The sequence below is a fragment of the Coccomyxa subellipsoidea genome (assembly GCF_000258705.1).
Source record: "Coccomyxa subellipsoidea C-169, whole genome shotgun sequence".
In the NCBI taxonomy this organism is placed as follows: Eukaryota; Viridiplantae; Chlorophyta; class Trebouxiophyceae; family Coccomyxaceae; genus Coccomyxa; species Coccomyxa subellipsoidea.
In genome coordinates, this window is record NW_005178040.1 from 1544699 (window position 1) to 1564478 (window position 19780).

The following is a 19780-nucleotide window of genomic DNA, read 5'->3' on the forward strand; positions in this document are numbered from 1 at the left end:
GCGCTTGTCTGTGCAGCAACCCGGGGTTGGGCAGTTTTAGTGTACCAAAACATTTCTTTGTCAGACCTGTGAGACGTGGTTATCTTGTATTAGGTTCCGGTGAAAGCCAGTCTCTATCTGGGACATACCAAATAAATGTGTTCCAGACAATGTTGTCAACAGTACCTGAAGTGGCAAGTCCTGCAAATGATTCTGATCTCTGCTGTGGTAGCTGCTGTAGACATGAAGGCGTTTGCAAGTTGTGCGGCTGCTACAGTAGATATGTGGCTGACATTGCTTGACGTTTTTTATGCTGCGATCGTTTTGGATGGGACAAGTGCCAGGCACAGTGAACCTGACTCGAAAATGTACTCAAAGCAGTATGTATCTTCTTCAACAATGTATTGTTGTCACTGAGGTACCTCCGGTTGTCAGGTGCGAAACATTGAATTAACAATGGGCCCATGGCAGTGAATCATCTGATAGTGTTGAGTGCTTTGCAAGGGCATCTTTCAATTATAAACAGATTTGCTGTGTTGCGACGTTTTCATATTGCAATGACATGGCTGCTGCAAAATTGAAGCAGAGGTCAGTGCTCGGTCAAGAGCCTAATTCAAGCATGGGTCTGTAAAAACAAGCGTGAATTATGCAAGCCCATTACCATCAATGATGCAATTCTTACTATGCTAATCATACTTCAAGTGAGCATTCATGCGTCCTTGCACTCAGTCTAGACCTAGCGACTAGACTCTCTAGTCCATGCATGCACTCTGCTGCTACAAGTGCGCAGCGCCATGCTCTTCCATGTATGCATTGATTTCCTCCGGGCTCATCCCCTGCAAGCACATTATCCCAGTGTTGCTATGCTTACTTGTACCGCTCTCTACTCCTGGACCTTGCAGAAAGGCCCATCACTGCCCTTGAAGCACAACAGACGTCTGATGCTCTCTTACCTCGAAGGGATCTTCAGACGACGCCCCCTCTGTCGCAGTCTGCACGTACTGCTGGATCTCCTGCAACATTGCAGCCATACGGTGGGCACCAGACACTATAGAAGAGAGGAATCTAATCTCAAATACACTTGCATGCAGGGATGACTGAGGCCGCCAGAGGGGGGGGTCCAGGGTACCTGCGGTGTGAGCCCTTCAAAGGGGTCATCATCGTCTGTGAAGGGCTGCCCTGCCAGCACCATCCGCGCCTTCTGCAGCTTCCTGGCCTCCTTGTCCTCGTCCACCTGCCACCCCCGACACCAATTATTCAATTCTGCAGTACAACGCAGCCTCCTCAACCTGCCTGCCACATGCCTCCTGCAACTTGGACCACATGTCCAGTGATCTGGACCATGCTGGTAGGGCAGGCTTGCGTATGTCCCTTAGCGGCCTGCTTACAACTTGAGGGTTTGCATGCTGGACACATGCTGCCGCGCGAGCACTGGCCATTTATCACCCAGTGATCAAGCAGGGAGCATGCGGCAGCGTGCAGCATAGTCACCTTGGGATCGGCCTTTTCTGAGCGGTAGAGGCGCGAGAAGAGGAGGCCGGCCAGCGCGGTGACAAAGACGCCCCAGTACAGCTTCTCCCACGTGCGCAGCCCCTGCGCATTGCTGTCCATCTGCCGCCTCTCCCAAGGGAACATCCATGCGCTCGCTGCAGCGCAACCAGGCCGCGGCAGTTATACCTTGCTACTGCATGCTATCCTTTCACACTGCCGCATGCACATCATGCAACCACAACATCCGCTGCACAAACACGCCAGAGGCACATCTGTGTTGACAAAGACTCTCCAGGCATTGCACGAGCAGGTCTTTCATACGGAATGTACGGACCTTTCGCCAATCACAGGTGACAGTACTTCAAGAGCTCACTGGCAGGGAAGGATGAGAGCAGAGTGACTCACCTGTTTGTGCAGATTGCAGCTGAATGTCCCCTGGAGAGTCTGCTCTGCTGCTGGTGGAGGCCTCTTCCGAGCCTGCAGCAGCCTCTTCGGCTGGCGCTCGGGATGCCCTGGGAGGTCGTTTCGGCTGCAACGTCTGTTTATTATAGTAGCCTTGGTATTCTTTTGGAAGATCTGACAGGTGTCTTCGTTGCTCTTTGTTGGCGGAAGAGCCCAGATCAACCAGTTTGCTGATTTCACGTGTGTGGGCAGATCGTGCCAGCGCCACCAATCTTCGAAGCATCTCTACTAAATGTTCTTACCTGCAATATTAATATCTGACCATGAGGACAATGATAGATTCTCCTGCCTCATTTCCTCTTCTTGGGCAACCCTATACAGACCCTATCAGGGCCCGGTCTCGGAAGACGGAAGTTGCCGTTGCCTTGAGCTGAACAGTTGCATCGAGATTCTCAACGCATCTCGCGTGTGTAACAGTTGATACGATTGCACTCACTCCTCCTGTGCACTTATGGCCACTGACTTTTTTCTTTGACACAAACCTTTTACTAGGCATCGTGCTCTATTGAGCGTTTCGGAAGTACTGCGTCGGCCCTGTAAACAGGTGCTTTGCTGATAATCACATTCTATTTTGTTGTATATAACATCAACACAGTGCCATCATTTTAAATCGAACGCAATTTGCCGATTTCGACTTGCCTTGAGAAGGTCGACATGATGTGCAGGAATGGCTGTTGCGCGGGTTCGAATACTCGCAATCTTCTTACTTTTGATATCGGCGTGGGTCAATCATATTGCAGCCCAGGATTTGTCTGCCGCTGGTGCGCCAGCCAGTCTGGCATCACTTGTTCCATTGGTCGACGGCACGATAGCGCCCGAGGTCAGCCAGGCGTCAACTCCAGCAATTGTTGCAGACACCGCGGCATCTCCCGTGGCTTCGACTGGTGTTACCAACCAAGTCACAGACGCCGTAGCGCAAGCTCCCCAGGTGCTCGGCACTGACCAATCAGCTGCCGCGAGCACACCGTTGGACCCTGGCATCACTGCCGTGCAGCCACCAACACAGCCGACAGACCCACTCCCTGTAATCGATCCCCCAGCTCCGCAAGATGCGCTGCCACCAGTGCCTCCAAGCGACCCAGTCCTTCCCGTCGGCCTCCCAGAGATCCTGGCAGCAGCGATAGCCCCAGCACTGGCAGCGGCACTGGCCCCTATAGAAGTGCCGATCATTACGACAGCAGCACTGCCGCCGGCCATTGTACCACTGATGCCACTTCCTCCTGCATTGGCGCCTGCACCGCTGATGCCGCTCACAATGCCTTCGATCCCGGCTATCCTGGCGCCCTTGGCTGCGCCCTGGGTGGCGCCCTGGACAGCCCCTGCCCTCGCCCCAAGCATGGCGCCAGTCTGGGCCCCTGTGTCAGCGCCTTCAGCACTCCCACCAAGTACGGTCTCATCTGAATTTACTTGACATTTCATTCACCTTGGGCAGTCTGAACATTCCTTGAGCACAGCCAGCATTCTAATGTGCAATAATTATTGCAGGTGCTGATGCTCGCATCAGTCTGGAAGGTGATCTTGCCATTGTGTGTCTGTTGCAGGCGAACAGCTTGCTCCAGTTCCGGCTCCTACTCCAGGGGTTGCCCTTGCACCGGCCATTGCACCGGCTAATGCACCGGCCTTTGCACCGGCCCTTGCAACGGCCATTGCACCGGCTAGTGCACCGGCCTTTGCACCGGCCCCAGCACCAGCCCCAGCACCGGCCCTTGCACCGGCTCTAACACCGGCCATTGCACCGGCTAGTGCACCGGCCTTTGCACCGGCCCCAGCGCCGACCATTGTGCTAGCCACCGCCTCGGCGCCTGCACCGGGCCCCGCGATGGTCCCGCCACAACAGGATACTCCCTTCAACACCCTCCCGCCGCTCTTCCCCTTCCTCGCTCAAGTGCGCCCCGTGCCTCCACCCTTGTTGCTAGTCTTAAAGTGGCGCACGCCTCTTGCCAACAACATCTTCCATGCTGTGCCAACCAAGGAGCAGTCTGCTTTGGGTAACCTTGTAAAAGTAGAAAAAGCGTGCAAAAGTTTCTGTGGTGGCCAGAGGACCACTCCATCGCCCACGCCTTCTCCCAACCCTCAGCCGGGCGCCAGAGTGCAGATTATTCCGCAGCTTGCCGGCCAGGATGCGCTGACGCCGGCACCGCCTTGCGGACAGCCAGCCAGGATCGCAGGCCCCATGGCTGACTACAGTCAGGTGCAACGCCTCCTCATGCCCTTGCCTTTAACCGCCCAGTGATGTGCAGCATGAGTGACCTGGAAAGATTCCGTCACAGTGCTCCATTAGCTCCAGATTTTGCGTCCATCGTTGCTGTGTTGGCTGCAGTGCACGTGCACCTGCCCAACGGGCTTTGCGCCACTGGAGCCTGTCTGGCCGCCCGCGCCAGCCCCTGCACCCGACATGGCCCCTGCACCCGCCCCCGTGCCAGTCCCGGCACCCGCTCCTGCACCTGGCATAGCTCTAGTGCCTGCACCCGCTCCAGTACCTGCGCACGCCCCTGGTCCCGCGCCGTTTATAGCCCCAGCGCCTGCTCCTGTGCCAGTCCCTGTGCCAGCACCGGCTCCTGTGCCTGCACCCGCTCCTGCGCCAGTACCCGGTATGCACTTCAGCCCTCCTGATTTTCACATTAACAGATTGATTTGATTGGAAGATCAACCTGGACCAAGATGCTTATTACTGCATCCTTGGCTCACATTATAGGGCCTGCTGCGCCACTTGATTTGGCAAGGCCCAATTTGTGGTGCAACGCGCATAATTCCTTTTTGAGTTTTATGGCAGGATTCGCGCATATCCGCGTGTTTGATATCTGTTTTGTCCTGGTGCAGCCCCAGCTCCGGTGCCGGCGGCAGTACCAGCCCCGGCGCCTGCGCCTGTACCTGCACCCGCCCCCGCCCCTGTGCCGGCACCTGCCCCCGCTCCAGTGCCTGCCCCCGCACCTGCTCCTGTACCAGGTCTTTACCGCCCATCTGCTGCTTCTTGTGCTTGTTTCCCCTTCTTTCTCGGACCAGGTTGATATGAGCAGCCCTGAAATGAGTAGCCTGCAGGAGCTAAAACATATGTCTGACAATATTCCTATTATTCTGCAATGCAGCTCCTGCGCCAGCACCTGAAGCGGCGACGCCTGCGCCAGCGGCTGAGCCTGTGGCAGGTCTGTTTGCTCCTCATCTGACCCGAGCCTGCCTGCTTCTGCAGCCTGAAAGTCCCACCCCGATATGCGTGTATGTGCAGCAGTTACATCTGGTCCACAGCTCAAGCATCCAACAGAAACTCTGACTTTGGAGAAAGTATTGGTGGATTATTTGATTGTTTTGGTAAAAAACTTAGGGAACTGACGTGCTCATGTTGGGGTGTGTGCAGCTCCTACACCTGCACCAGCTAGCCCCACCCTGTCGCTGTCCGCCTCTACGTCGGCCACAGTAGCTGCCACTACCAATCCCTCCAACCCATCTTCCTCCTCCTCCTCTAAAAGCTTTGGAGTAAAACTGCCCTGAAGACCAGTGCGCAAGGGTAACTGGTGCCCTGACAGCCTCAGCAGTGAGGTTAGTTGCATGCAGAGATATGTTGCAGGATGATAGAGGACCATTCTGTTGGATATCGTGACAGATGATTATTTTATGCCGACATAGGCAATCGATAGCCAATGCGTGTACGCCTTGATCATTATTATTATAATGAAGTGCATTTTTGGATCCAAGTCCTTTAAAGTCTTACAAGTGGACACTGCTAATGCTAGAGGGGCCTTGTAGATTGCAATCCCGGTATTGAATGCAGAGTAAAGGATGCAAAAGGTGGATCTTGTCTTCTGTAAAGAAAGTAATCATAAATGCTCATGAGCTGACTGAGCTACGGCCTAGACACTTGCATGCCAGCTCATGCCATGTCACAGGTGAAGAATGTCGGTCAATGTCCCCATGAAAGGCCTCAGCATCACAACAGAAAGTTTGCTGCAGGCACAACAGTACACAACAGCTCATGCTCTTTCAATGCCGCATCAACCCTGCAGCGCTCTGGGGATCTCGTGGTGCTATCAGAGTCACTTCTTGGCAAAGAAGGACTTGATGCCCCGCTGGCCCGGCAGCACTTTGGCGCCGCCCTTCTTGGCACCTGCCTTTGCCGGCTCCTTCTTTGGCGGCGGTGCTCCAGCGCTGCCCTGCGACTGGCTTGATGCCTTGGCCGCCTGCGCCGCTGCAGGCTCTGCCGGTGTGGCCGCCTTCAGCTGCGCCGCTTTTGCTGCAGCTGCTGCCGGGACATCCTCCTTCTCCTGTTCCTGCAACGATTGAAATCCCTTCAACACCGCAGCACCATTGAGAAAATCTTTTTGATCATCACTCGACACATCTATGTTACTCGTAGCGTACTAAACTGGTCCTTTGTGACGTCCTGGCACATGAGCATAATAAAAATGAGGCGTGCCTGTGGTTGTACTGCCGGCTGGGCTGGCTCTGGCGCAGGCTCGTCCTCATACACCATCTCAGTCACCTCCTCCCCCTTGTCATTGTATGTCGTGCGCAGCACCTTCCTCCGCTTGGGGCCGCCTGCACAGTATGCATCATTTCTACGTCAGTGCCATGTTTGAACTCTGTACAATACAATATGGTTGTCGCCATTGTTTCCCATGCGCAATTTTAAGCTGCAAGACTGCAAGACAGCAGACGGATGTGACCATCACCTGCGGCCTCGCCATGGTCTTTGATGGTCCCTGGCGACGGCCGCTTGGCCGCGGCTGCCTTTGCGCCCGTCTTCTTCTGGGCAGCAGGCTTCGCTGCCTTCCCCTTCTGACTAGCTCCCTCCTCTTCCTCGCTCTCCACCACGGCAGCCTTCGGTGCGGCCGTTACGCCATTTTGCTTTGCCGCCGCAGTACCTCTCCCTGAATATCACAACAGCGGGCAAGTCAACACTGCACAGTTTGCAGGAAGTACTGCATGATGGGTTAGGTGTCCAAGATAGGACCGAGTGCAGCAAGGAGTCTCCCTGCGCTGGTCAATCACCTCATCACCCCGATGAAGCTTCCTACTGTACCCATAGAGCAGCACGGTTGCAACAACAGAGACAGTTGCCCGGCTGAACATGATGCATACGGTGCCCACCTGCGCCCCTCTTGGGAGCTTCCCAGTCGCTGTCGTCATCCGACTCATTGAGGACAGTGGTGTTCTTCCGTGCGGGGGCGTTCCCGGAGCGCGGCCGCTTGCTGGCGGGCTGGGCCGGTGAGTCAGGGCCTGACTCATCTTCATCGTCGTGCAGCACGTGCGCTCGCCTGCCCGGATTGCTCCGCTGGATTGGCGCCTGCTCCTCTTCGCTTTCGCTGCTGCTCTCTGCCTGCGCACACATGGTGGACACACCTCAGGGCTCCTGTCATTCTCTGACTCCCTCAAGGCTTCATCCCTTAACGGAGAGATGTGAGCTTTCAACCAGAAACTCTGTCAAGCATGATGGACAAAGACGTACATCAATCTATCCGCATACACCGGCGATATTCTTCTTGCGGAGCATGGTGTCATCTCTTTATATGCTGAATTGAAGGATCTCAAAACTACAGATTGGGACAGTGGAGAAAGAGCTCACCTCTTCATTCAGGCGCAGGGCTGCTTCGGCGTCCACAGCAACGGTGGAATTCTGCTTTGCTTCGGCCGGCCGCGCAGCTGCCTTGGCCTTCCCGGCAGCTGTGGACTTTGCTGCTGCCGCTGCCACGCTCGCCTTTTTGGGCGGGGCCTTGTTCCACATGGCTGACAGCGCTGCTCCCTTCTTCCCAGCGCCTCCTGCAGCCTTGGCTGGCCCCTTGGCTTGATTAGTGGCTGGGCCGGACGCTACCGCCGGTGCTGCCGCAGGTTTTGGTGCAGTGCTGGGTGCAGCTGCGGCTGCCGGCCCCGACCCCTTGTCCTTCGCTGCCTCCGTGCCTTTGCCAGCCTCCTTACCTGCTTTGGAGACAAAAGGAGTTCACCATTGAGCACACTGGATGCAGCATACACACTGCTGAGCGTGGGTGCAAGCACCGCTTGTTAATTATGATGTTCAGTGGCAGAGTTCTCACCGGCAGCGGCCTTTTTGATGGCAGCCACGACACCTCCATTGGCCGGAGCAGCTGGTTCCTTGGCTGCATCTGCTGCTTTGCGCGCGCCAAGAGCCTTGGCTGTGCTGAGTGAGGGGTCATGCTTTGCCTGCTGGCACTGCACGGCGCTCCAGCGGTTGTCTGCCAGGCAGTTGTCGCTGCCGCCCTTTACCAGGCTGGTGAAGAATTCCAGCGTCTGCAAGTTGTCTGTGTTCCACAGCTCCGACGCATCCTGCACAGCACAAAGGACCACCTCATGCGTGTAGGTATCTGAGCTTTACAGCGCTTGTAGCACAAGCATCGTTAGAGCTGCACTGGTTGGAGATGGGTGCCCACGGTGGTGCTCACCTTTGGCTGCGTGGGCTGCACGCTGTAGACGTGCAGGGATGTGATGGGGTCCAGCGTCTTGCGGCGCTCTATGAGGCTTCCAGAATCGACCAGCTGGATGCTGTGCTCTGGCTCGGGTCCCTTAGTCCAGCCGGATATGAGATATGTCGCTGAGACCCTGCCCTGGTTCTTCTCGAGGAACTCCGACAGGACCTTCTTGGCTGCATTAGCTGGTAGAGAATATTGTCGTGCCAACCATTTGAAGGAGACCACCTGCAGTCATACAAGCTATCACATGATGACAGACATCCTTGCTGCAAAGCATACCACTGAATCAGACATCGAGAAAGACTTGCACGGTGACCACTTCCCAACTTGATGGGCTTTCCAAGCACGTCCATTTCTAGGCCCTACAACTGATGGGCTTCCTGATAAATGACACATCTTCCGAAGGTAGAGGTCTAGGTATCACATTGCATTCACCACGGGCGCCCACAATATAATTGCAAGCCATCAAAATACAAGATGTGGACAATCACCTTGAGCTCTTCTTCCACAAGCTCATTTATGGTAGTGAAGAGTTTCTGCTTGTCAATTCCCATTGTAGAGAGTACTTTAGGAGGATTTTTACCGCTGCACAGTAGGTCGCAACATTTCTTGGTTTGATATCTGGAACCAGAATCCAAACATTTGCTTTTGTTGCTATTCGACAGAATCTCTCGAGCAGAAAGGGAATCCGCGAGAAACCATTATCCGATGCAATAGAAAATTGCGAGAGGTTTAAGTCGCTTGGTGAGTCAGTCCTACATTAAAGCCTATATTGGCTGGAACAGGAAGCTTCAGCATGCAAGAGATCTTGAGGGGCTGCTTACATCAAGCATCAAGCAAGGGTGGCACACAATAGGTCAGACCGGCAAGTAGGCGATGCGCACATGCAACACAGCTCCTGTGCAGGAAATTGATAATCACTTGCAATTGCACCAAACACAAGTTGTCACAACATTACTTTGCAAAGCACTCGAGTTACTAACGAAGTAGTACTTCGTCAGCCGGCACTTTATGCATTACCATGCAATCGTCACACCGCACGACTGCGCCATTAAATACAATCTTAAATGCAATGCCGAGATCAAGCTGCTGCAGGTGCGAAAGATGGCTGCTGACCAGATCAAAGTCTTCTTGAGCAGGAAACCCATCTGCAGCGCTGGCAATCAAACATGCAAGCAAACGCCAGCCAGCGGAAGAGAAAGATATCTTGATTGTCATGATAGTGCAGCCCCGGAGCGCGTCAGTGCGCATGCGGGGAAGTGGGGCTGGCCGGGGGGTCAGTAGCGCCAAAGATGTCGCGCACTCCGGGCCAGTGGCCGGCATCGCGCGCCTCAAAGTAGCCGCCATGATAGACGTAGGCCTGCTGCTTGCCCGGCTCGGCGCCCTCCACGCGCGTGAACCAGCGCGGCCTGATCGGGTCACCCCGCTCCGCCGCCTTGCGCGCTGCGCGCTGCTTCGTCTCCAGCCGCAGCTTCTCTGCGTTCGCCTGCACATCCCATCAGTGATCATTGCCTTTCCTACTCCACAAAATCACGGTCTTCACCGAGCCCTGAAATGCCAAAATATCACATGTGCAGCGGTACAATGACGCAATTACGTGACCCTCCTGCCCATGAAGAGAGCATGTGGGCCCTCTTGGCTTGGTGTGGCACCCATTATCCATGGACTGCTCCACTTAGTGCTAGTATAACAAGGAGACAAGAGGGAAGGGCTCTACCTGGTCGTACTGGCCCAGCTCGAGGTGGTGCTGGTCTGGGCGCAGGCGGCAGTCCGTCGGCGCCAGCTTCTCCTCCAGGCCAGGCGTGATCTCATTCAGCTGAATGGCCCACTTGGTCAAATTGTACCTGCAGCAACAAATTACAAAGGTTGGCGACAATGACGCGCCGCAGTGACAGTCATTCCGTCGCATTTTTGTTGCAACTCAGCTTCTGGGCGCTCACCTGGTGGGGTCTGGAGGGGGCTCAGACTTCTGCCATAACAGGCTCTGTGTGTTGTCAGGCATCTCTGCGTACATAGCCTCATCCCATTTGCCGAACAGCAGCGGCTTCACCATCTTCTCGCCAGTCGGCAGCTCCAGGTGGCCCCGCACCTGCCAGCCCACAGCAAACTTCAGTGCAATTTCGTCCCAAACCCGAGCGCATGCCCCTACTTTGCTTGTGGACAGCAGGCCTTCAAATGAAGCTGATCACAGTATATGAGACCACAGGAGAGGCAAGCCAACTTGACATCAACAGCTCAACATGCAGGCAAAAGTACATCACGTGCACCGCCGTCAGGTGAGACTGAGAGCTGGAGCTGACCTCGTGGGCTTCGCGCATGCGCAGGACGCCTTGCTCCCGAAATTTGAGCTTGCACACAAGGCCGTTGGCGGAGCTGTGGATGCGCATGGTGCCCCCATGGTCCACATATATCTTGCCAATGATCAGGTTGTTGATGCTTGACACCACCTGTTTCAGCATCCCGATGCACTTCAGCACGCTGTCCAGCCTCGCACACCGGGCTGACCACTCAGTGCAGCAGCAGAGAGGAGCTGCGGGGTGGCAGCACAACAGGGACAAGGGAGCTGTGTGAAGAGAGGGCAGGATGCTTGCCTTGTTCCAGGTGTACACGTCCCCGTCCTGGAAGGACAGGGTCAGCAAGCCGATGGGGGTCAGCTCGATGGAGCGGCCCCAGAACTTGCTCTTCACGTCTGCATCCCCGGCAAACTTCCAGCCGCGCCCCTCGCCGTAGGCTGCCAGCACTGTGGGGTGGTGCACCACCTGTCATCCCACAACACATCGTTTAAATAGCAAGCAGAAAAGGAGCCTCATACTCTCCATGACAATTTTGTGTCAATACAAATGAGTATGCTGCGTTATTAGTGAGTGTGCCTCTGCACCTTTTCAACAATGGCCCGCAGCCCCTTCTCAGGGTGCACGATCTCGTAAGTCTCGCCCAGCAGGGGGTTGAAGGGCTTGCTGGTGCGCCCAGCCGTGCTCGAGTAGCCGCTCACTGCAAATGCCGCCACGTACAGCATGCGCTCCTCGCTGCCCGCCGGGAATGTGGCAGCCTGGCCACACAAAACCTCTCAGCTGGTAGCACCGCATGTGCAAGCACAAGCATGCGCATGTGATCGTCAGGCGAGCAGCGCTTGCAAAGCTTGATTTACCGAGGCCGTGCACTTTGGGAGGATCAAAGGTGGGTTGTCAGTTCACTGCACACTCAAAAATTTGGAATTCAACTGTCCAGGATACAGTGTCCATAAGCAGGGGTGGGACAAGTGGAATCTCACCGTGTCAAGCAGTTCGCTGTATTCCAAATCCTCGGCGATGCGCTGGAGGGCGGAGAGGGGCTCGTTGAAGTAGACGGGGAGGCAGATGCGCGTCAGGTCCTTGCCCACGCACTCCTTGATGATGGACCACAGGCTGACGCTCTTCTCCTGCTGTGCCGGCGGCGGCAGCCGATCCCTCCGCTCCGGCGCTGGCAGCTCCTTGGCCAGCCACTCCGGGACATCCTCCTCCCCACTGCAGCACCACATCGGATCATTGACACCGAGCAGTATATCCCTCCTCTCAATGAGGCAGGATGGTCCCTCACGGAAGAGAGGGACATGATTCAGACAGGCCCCTTCATGTCATGCCGACTCCAGTGTATAAGAAAGTATTTTAAAGAGACCCACAAACAGGGCAGTGCGTACAGCTGCGCAACAATCACCCCAACGCCCGGCAATAAGGTGCCTGTGTTGCCTGTTGCTGTGACATTCACTGCCTTCACAGGGTCATTCAATGTAAACTTCGCAAGAGAGGTCATGGCAGGAATTCCAGACACTGGTAGGTACCATGCTTTTCTTGTACAGGTCAGACGCATGTGCAGCGATACAGGCATTCTTGGGCTCGGGCTTTGAGGGGCGCGCTCACCTGGTCTGTTTGGCAGGCGTCACAGGCTCCACAACACCATTCTGGGAGGAATCCTCCAGGCTCCCGGCGCGGCCGATGCTGCCGAGGCTGCCGCTGCGCGCCAGCTCAAGGGCGTCATAGAATACCTCTTCGTCTTCGTCTGTGCTTGCGCTGTCTGCACGCTCCGTCGACTCATCCTCGTCTGCGTCCGTGTCCGACTGTTCGCTCTCCCCAAGCTGCGTCAGCTCCCACACTTAGCATGGCAGTAATTTCTCTCACCTAGCATGCACTTGAAACTGGCTGATAGAATGAGCAGAAAAGTGTAATTCCCTGATGACACCCTGTATAACTGGAATGGCATAGGGCAGGTTTGGATCTTGGAGAATTGTGTGCCCACCTCAGAGTGCTCCAAGCCATCTTGTGTGTCGGCCAGGGACCTTCGGCTGATGTTTCTCTTGTTGCTAATGCGGCTCTCAACCACCATGGCAGTCTCCAACTGCCGCTTCTCATTCTGCAACCAGGCACTTTGGTAGCTCAGGCTTGTGGATGCCCCAGAAATTCTGGGCCAGAATTTAAAATTCCAACCTGAGGACCAAATGATGACTTAAATAAGTGCACATGATTGTTTATTCCTGGATGACAAGAGGGCGCACCTCAAGCTTGTGGAGGTGTTCCAGCAGCAAGCGGCGCTTGTCGGACTCGGCAGTCATAAAAATGTGGTAGCGCTGGTGCTGCTTCACGAGGAGGTCCTCCACAAACCCGCACAGGTCATCGCCTGCGCCCCTCTCCTTCAGCCTCTCATGGACTCCTTCGAGGTCCGTGAGGAAGATGTTGTCCCCAGTCACAATCCTGCAGAGGCAAACCGCTACATGAAGCAAGATGTTGGAAGCGTCAGATACAGCTTGTAGACAGTCGTTGTGTCGTATTCGACATGTCTGGTAGTGCAGCAGTGCAAGCACACAAATCACCTGGCCATGGACTTGGGGGCAGTGGCATCAGGTGTCTCTGGGGTCCTGTCATCCCACACCTCCTGCGAGTAAAAACAGGCCAGCAATTGGACTTCAGCCAGTAGAGGGGGAATTGCTGCTACTTAATGGCTGGGTCTTTGAGGGATAGATCATGGTGTATACTGGTATGGAATGGGAGGCATCACCTTTGCCTGGCTCAAGGCAGTTATCCAAGCCCACCTGTCCTCCCTGAATGCAAATTTGGCCATATGTCAGCATCCAAACAAGATATTGCCACCCATGATCCTGTGCTTGTATCCTCCCCACAGCAGGATACCAAGTGGTGCACGCACTTGGTCTCAGCTCGCAATCTCATCACTTTGGCGCCGTTGTGCATGTAGAACTTGCGATAGTCTGTGGAGGATTCCTGGATACTAGACACCTGCACAAAACATTGAGATACTAAGCTATGGTGCCGTACACAAGATTGCCTTCATTACGCACTTCAAGACAAAAGCAGCACATTTTCAGGGCATGTGGCCCCCACCTGCAAGTGTAACTCTGCCTGGGGTGCAAGTGTCTCCTGAGATCCAGGGCTGGATACACCCATGAGGGCATTGTTCCTGTGGCACAATAAGCGCTCAGGGTGGCAGCCCAGATGCAATGAATCATAAGGGCATTTGGGGCAAGATGAATGTATTGGCACAAGAGACGGAAGACCACCTCTTCCACTTGTTCTCCACAACGCCAGTCTCTGCGCCTATCAAAGTCAGCTCGCCCTGTTTGCGAAGCTGCTCAAAAAGCGCATGGACATTCACTCTGCTTTCCCCAAATACCTGTGCCACACAATTGTCAGATAAAAGATTAAACTATGCTCAGGTCACATAAAAGAAACATGAACACAGGAACGTCAAAAGTGCAAAAGGCCAGCTTCCATATCACCTTGTAGTACCGAAGAACGCCATTTTGCAGCACGAACAAGCGGTGTCTCCAACCCTTGCCAAAATTTACGTATTTCACAAGAACTCCTGCGACGATCTGCATTAAAGCAAAGCCTCTTGAGATCCAGCGCTGCTATCGCCTTTACAAAGTATGCCAGATATCTAGGGACAGGGACCAGACAGTATTTCCGGAACAAGTTAGCACAAATAATGGTGAAATGGAGTGTACCTGCTTATACATCGGATGAGGATTGAGCTCTGGGACTTTCAGGGCCAGCCTTAAATCCTCGCCAAACCCCATTTTAGGACGACTCTTCATGACTATATTGCAAGAGATCCGTCGCTTACAACACGCTGCGCGCTAGTAATTCGATGTAGTAGCATCATAATAAGGGGACGAGCGGCACAGGTTCTCAAAGCTACAGCGTTGGGTCAAAGTGACAGTGACAATAGGCGATTGTCACATCGTTGATGGCTAGCTGCCACATTAGAACTGTATGCGCCGGAGAGCATACATCGACCAATTGGGAAAAGTCGTTGTCAGACCAATGCTGAAGGCATTTGATGTCAACATGTCTTCCCGACAGTAGCGAGCCCATCGCGTGCCTATTAACTTCAACGGCCCTCGCGGTACAAAGGGAATAGAACTATCCATAGAGATGAAGAGTTCGAGATTGGCCTTCCTCACATATTTGCCTTCTCGTTTGTGGGAGCGACATGATGGGCTCGCCACATGCATTGCCTTGCTCTGCAGGCATTTGCACACCTCCAGTGCAGAGACGTGGTTGTCCTCTTCTAGTACCAAGCGGAGCAAGCTCGCGGTTCCTGCACAGCACGTATAGCTGTGCGAACAGAAGATCCTTGTCGCATGTATCAATTTCAAGACGGTGTGGGCGAGATTACAACAGGCTAGCTTGCCAGGTGCTCGACGTGCATACTTCCTGGAATAATAGTGTGCCTTCTGTTGTTGAAGGTCTTAGCATACTGTTGATTTGTATTTGCTCCGGATCTCTTTAATTGCTTTTTTTTTGTACTAAATGAACTTAGGATGCCTTGGGTACGCCTGAAACTTGTTAAGACTCTGGGCTCTGAGGAGAAGACAAGTTACTGTCGTCGTTCAACAAGTCGTTCTGGACACTGCAGGTGCAAGCCCCTGAGCGCACTGAGCAGCCTAGAGAAGAACCCGTTCTGTTGGAGCCAGATGGATCCGAAGTTTCCTTCATAGGGGTCCCACAAATGTAAGCTTCCTGACGTGGTCCTTTGTGCTACATCCACCAAGCTACACTTCCGTCTGCTTCGCCGATGCTTGCAATTCGTCTTTCTGCATCAAGATAATTCTTTGCATGTGCAGGTGGGCGTCTCTTGCTGACGCACATGGTGACAAGCTGGCTGCCATTGACCCCCACCAGAGCCCAGCAACAAAGCTGACGTTCCTGTGCGTGCCATGCCCCCTATCAGTGCATCTATTTGTGAGGCTCAGCAACAGTACGGCTGATCTTGAATCGGTCTCCTAAGCTATGTGGGTGCATGCAGGGAGTTGGAATCTCAGATCATTCAGTTTGCAGCGGGTCTGCGAGCTCTCAGCCTGAAGCCTGGAGACAAGGTGACCACTTTCATCACTCATGAGGGACTACCTCCTTGTCCAACTGCAGCATGCCATCTCCACACAGCGCTCATAGCTTTCTTACAGGCCTGGAAGCCCTGATGTGGCATACTCACATCGCATGGCATGATGACATCGCAGGTGGCGCTGTTCAGCGAGAATTCGTCTCGGTGGCTGGTGGCGGATCAGGCAGTGATGACGCTGGGCGCTGCAGATGCGGTGCGCGGGGCCAGCAGCCCGGCGGAGGAGATGGCCTATATTGTGTCCCACTCTGAGAGCTGCGCCATCGTGGCCCAGGACTCCCAGACCCTGGAGCGCCTGGCCCCAGCACTGGCATCGTCATCCTCGCAGAACGGCAACGGCAATGGCTCAAATGGAGCTTTCCACAATGGGGTACGCTTCCAGCTTACTTCATACTTTGCATGCGGGGTGCTGAGCGATTCTTTCTCAACAGCACACAGGGCTGTTCACCTGCTAATGAACCGAGTTTACATTACGGTCAGTACAGAATGATGCATGATGAATGATGCATGATGCATACAGAATCATGCAGAATGCAGATGTTTAGCTCAGTCTGTCCTGATCGGGCTGTGGGCGGGCAGCAGGTGCATCGACCTGCGGTGCGCTTTGCTGTAATACTATGGGGCGAGCCCAACGACAAGTGCCGGTCCTTGCTGGACTGCCCAGTTCTGTCCTATGCAGAGGTTTTGGCGCAGGGGCACCGCGCCTCAAATCAGTTTGAGTCCGCCCCTCTGTCCTCCGACCAGCTGGCCACCATTGTCTACACCTCTGGCACCACTGGCAACCCAAAGGTGCCTTCCCTGCTGAGCACTGTGATGAGCTCCTACACCTCATACCATGGCACATTTTGAATATGTTCTCTCCTGCTCTGGATCTTTTGCACAAGTTAAAGGACACTGTTCTTTCGTGTGCAGGGTGTCATGCTGACGCATGGCAACTTGAAGTATCAGATGGACAACTTAAGCTTTTTTCTGAAGCCCAAGCCCGGGGAGCGCTCGCTCAGCCTGCTGCCTCCCTGGCACATCTACGAGCGCTCCTGCGGCTACTACCTCTTCTCTCGTGCCTGCACCCAGGTCCACCCTTTTGTTCAATATATGTTTATATTACTAGCCTTGTTGCTTCCTGCATGAGCTTGTTTGGAGAACCCAATGCATGATTAATTGCTGGGTGTCGCAGGTATACACCAACATTCGCAAGTTCAGGGAGGACTTGTCCGCCTATCCGCCCCACCACTTTGTCTGCGTCCCTATGGTCCTCGACACACTGTACGGCAGGGTGTGTTTTCTTTCTCCTGCCTCTCCTGCAATCTCGTATGCTCGTCTTTGCTGTAAGCTGTCCATAAGGAAATCTCACCAGAGTTGAAATGCTGTCCCAATGGTGTGTGCAGGTGCAGCAGCAGATCAAGAAGAGCTCGCTGGTGAAGCGCACCATAGCGCGGCTGTTCTTCGCCATCGGCGCGGCCTACATCCGGGCCAGGCGCATTCTGGACGGCGTCGCGCTGGAGTACGCGCGGACGGCGCCCTCCATGTTCCGGGTCATGCTCGCCACCTTCACCGCCGCTGTGCTCTACCCCCTCTACAGGTCAGCCTGGAGCCAAAGATCATTGTCCATCACATCTGCCATGGGTGCTGTGCTCATCAGCATGACCCTGCAATGTATCCTCTCTACAGCAGAGGAGCGCTTTCTTGTCTGGGTATCAAGCATGTACAGAGATCTGCAGGTGTTGTTGCACAGTTAGGGAGGCATCAGGAAGCTTTTTCATGCTCTTCTTGCTGTGCTGATTTTCTCTCCCTCTCTCTCATCCGTTGAAGTGCTGCAGTGCAATTCAAGAGTGACTCTGATGGGTGCATGTGGGGGGCGGCAGGCTGGGGCAGGTGCTGGTGTTTGGCAAGATTCGGGCGGCGCTGGGGATCATGAGCACGGTGATCAGCGGCGGCGGCTCCCTGGCGCGCCACCTGGACGACTTCTACGAGACGCTCGCGCTACCCGTGCTCAATGGCTGGGGCCTCACCGAGACCTCCCCCGTGCTGTCCTGCCGCCGGGACGCCACGCGCGAAAACGTGCGCGGCAGTGTCGGCCTGCCCATCCCCGGCACCGTCGTCCGCGTCGTTGATCCCGAGACCCTGCGCCCCGTGCCCGAGGGCCAGCAGGTCAGTTTGAACGATTTGCCACCTTGCTCAACTCTTTGCGCGCTTGAGGGTTTGTTTTAGCAGAATCACACAGATCTCTATTTCAATGGTACTGAGAGCTTGCATGCCTTGCTGGCCCTCTACAGGTGGATAATTGTGAAAGCCTGCCTGTGTATGAGCCACAGCTTGAGGACTAGCATGAATAGACAGACAGAAGCTGCAAGCCTCTTGGGCCTAATTTGGTGTGCTTATCAGCCCTAAATTGATGAAATGAAGCATTGGAGGCTCAGGGAGATGTGGTCATGCAGGGGCTGCTCCTGGCAAAGGGTCCGGGGGTGATGAAGGGTTACTTCAATGATGAAGCGGCCACCGCCAAGGCATTTGTGGCTGGCGACGGCTGGTTTGACACCGGTGATCTCGGCTGGCGCGCACCAAGTGAGCAGCTTTGCCCCCTATGGCATCCCTGCTGTGCTGCGATGGTGCAAATCTCATAGAGTGCAAGAGTTTCTGTCGATTCCGTGAATGATGTTTGTGCCTGAGACTGAGGGCTCTGTATGTGGTGTTGCAGCGGGCGTTGCTGGCAGCAACATGGCGGGGCACATCGTGCTCACCGGCCGTGCAAAGGTGCGCCAAAGCTGTCTCCAGTGGGTGCAACAATGCTCAGATTCAATTGTAAGCTTCTGCGCCTTGCATGGCAGCACCTGATTACTGACAACTTACTGGCACTGCGCTCGCAGGACACGATTGTGCTGAGCAGCGGCGAGAACGTGGAGCCGGCGCCGATAGAGGACGCATGCGCGGTGTCGCCATTCATCCAGCACCTGGTTCTGGTGGGGCAGGACCACCGCATGCTGGGCGCCCTCGTGGTGCCCGCCCCAGAAGCCTTCGCCGAGCTGCAGGACGTAAAGGGTGCGCCTACTTTTCACCCTGCCACTCTCAAAATGCTTACCACCTTCCCACAGTATCAGGCACCTGCTCACTGAAGAGCAACGCCCACTTGCTGTGCATTTGCACTCCTTCTATGCTGCTATCCTTGGGCTAGGAGAGAGGAAGAGAGAGGGCTTCTTCTGGTCCACATGAGATGCTTCTATTGTCGCAGAAACAGGAGGTGTCTTGTATGCTTCACATGTTCAACTTACACTGCGAGGCAGCCCTTTCCCCTTAATTTTCGCGCTCGCTCTGCTTCCACATCAGCTTACTATTTTCTCTGATGTGATTCGATCAGAGCTTCCTTTCAACATCATGAATTGCAAGTTCTTGGTGGAGCAGCAGAGCTTCATTTCACATCGGTGAATTGCAAGTATTAAGTGGAGCAGAGCTGTTTTTACATCAAGAATTGCAATTTTTCGGTGGAGCAGGGCCGATGAGCGAGGAGGAGGTGCGGGCGGTGATCCGCGCGGAGATTAACAAGGCGTGCGCATCGCGGCCGCACTTTGAGCGCGTGGCCGCCTTCACGGTACTGCAGGAGCCGCTGTCTGTGGAGGGTGGCACCCTCACGCGCACATTCAAGCCGCGCCGGCCGGCCATCCACGCCAAGTATGCGCGCGAGGTCGCCGACGTCCTCTCCAAGCTGCGCTGAGAGTGGCCGTGAGTACTGAACTCTCCGAGTTTGTTTCCGTGCACGCTCTGAGAGTAGTACACTGAGCTGCTGACCGTGGCGGTACTGGACCGGGCCTGCTCGTGGAAGCTGCACACGGGCAGCGGCATGCAATAGCCTGTATGAAGTTCCAAGGAATCAGCTGATACAACCTTGCAGACACCGTCTGGAGCAAAGACTGGAATTGCCCTAGTTGGGGCGCCATTCATTACCGCCGCACCTTGCATTGTGATGCTGCATCAAGGGCCAATTCTGGCCCTTGATGGAAAGCTCTTGGGAGGAGCTGTTCGAAAATTATGAGGTTTGCTCAGTGATTACT

General features: G+C 54.8%; 5 protein-coding genes across 5 annotated transcripts; 2 read left to right on the forward strand and 3 right to left on the reverse strand.

Annotated features, from left to right (window-relative positions):
- Window positions 1-755: 755 nt before the first annotated feature.
- Window positions 756-1614, reverse strand: COCSUDRAFT_60929 (hypothetical protein; the record flags this gene model as incomplete). The annotated part of the gene is made up of 4 exons (XM_005650412.1): window positions 756-815; window positions 933-992; window positions 1109-1213; window positions 1471-1614. 4 exons carry the CDS (start codon window positions 1612-1614, stop codon window positions 756-758), a joined length of 369 nt encoding a protein of 122 aa, XP_005650469.1.
- Window positions 1615-1898: 284 nt separating this feature from the next.
- On the forward strand, window positions 1899-5096 carry COCSUDRAFT_60930 (hypothetical protein; the record flags this gene model as incomplete). Its single annotated transcript, XM_005650413.1, has 7 exons — window positions 1899-1989; window positions 2673-3317; window positions 3474-3817; window positions 3971-4123; window positions 4253-4516; window positions 4753-4878; window positions 5019-5096. 7 exons carry the CDS (start codon window positions 1899-1901, stop codon window positions 5094-5096), a joined length of 1701 nt encoding a protein of 566 aa, XP_005650470.1.
- Window positions 5097-5960: 864 nt separating this feature from the next.
- Window positions 5961-9040, reverse strand: COCSUDRAFT_64902 (hypothetical protein; the record flags this gene model as incomplete). Its single annotated transcript, XM_005650414.1, has 8 exons — window positions 8840-9040; window positions 8322-8573; window positions 7956-8205; window positions 7490-7839; window positions 7015-7243; window positions 6597-6794; window positions 6353-6462; window positions 5961-6194 (listed from the first exon to the last, which is right to left on the reverse strand). The coding sequence occupies exons 1-8, from the start codon at window positions 8900-8902 to the stop codon at window positions 5961-5963; spliced, it is 1686 nt and encodes a 561-aa protein (XP_005650471.1). The 5' UTR covers window positions 8903-9040.
- A 112-nt stretch (window positions 9041-9152) lies between these two features.
- COCSUDRAFT_27528 (Oxysterol-binding protein) lies at window positions 9153-11865 on the reverse strand (the record flags this gene model as incomplete). The annotated part of the gene is made up of 7 exons (XM_005650415.1): window positions 9153-9834; window positions 10066-10192; window positions 10289-10437; window positions 10649-10816; window positions 10958-11107; window positions 11227-11397; window positions 11620-11865. 7 exons carry the CDS (start codon window positions 11863-11865, stop codon window positions 9589-9591), a joined length of 1257 nt encoding a protein of 418 aa, XP_005650472.1. The 3' UTR covers window positions 9153-9588.
- Window positions 11866-15454: 3589 nt separating this feature from the next.
- COCSUDRAFT_12949 (long-chain-fatty-acid CoA ligase) lies at window positions 15455-19443 on the forward strand (the record flags this gene model as incomplete). The annotated part of the gene is made up of 11 exons (XM_005650416.1): window positions 15455-15546; window positions 15645-15714; window positions 15856-15975; window positions 16650-16808; window positions 16912-17010; window positions 17123-17227; window positions 17610-17885; window positions 18173-18299; window positions 18433-18488; window positions 18602-18727; window positions 19243-19443. The coding sequence occupies 11 exons, from the start codon at window positions 15455-15457 to the stop codon at window positions 19441-19443; spliced, it is 1431 nt and encodes a 476-aa protein (XP_005650473.1).
- Window positions 19444-19780: the final 337 nt, after the last annotated feature.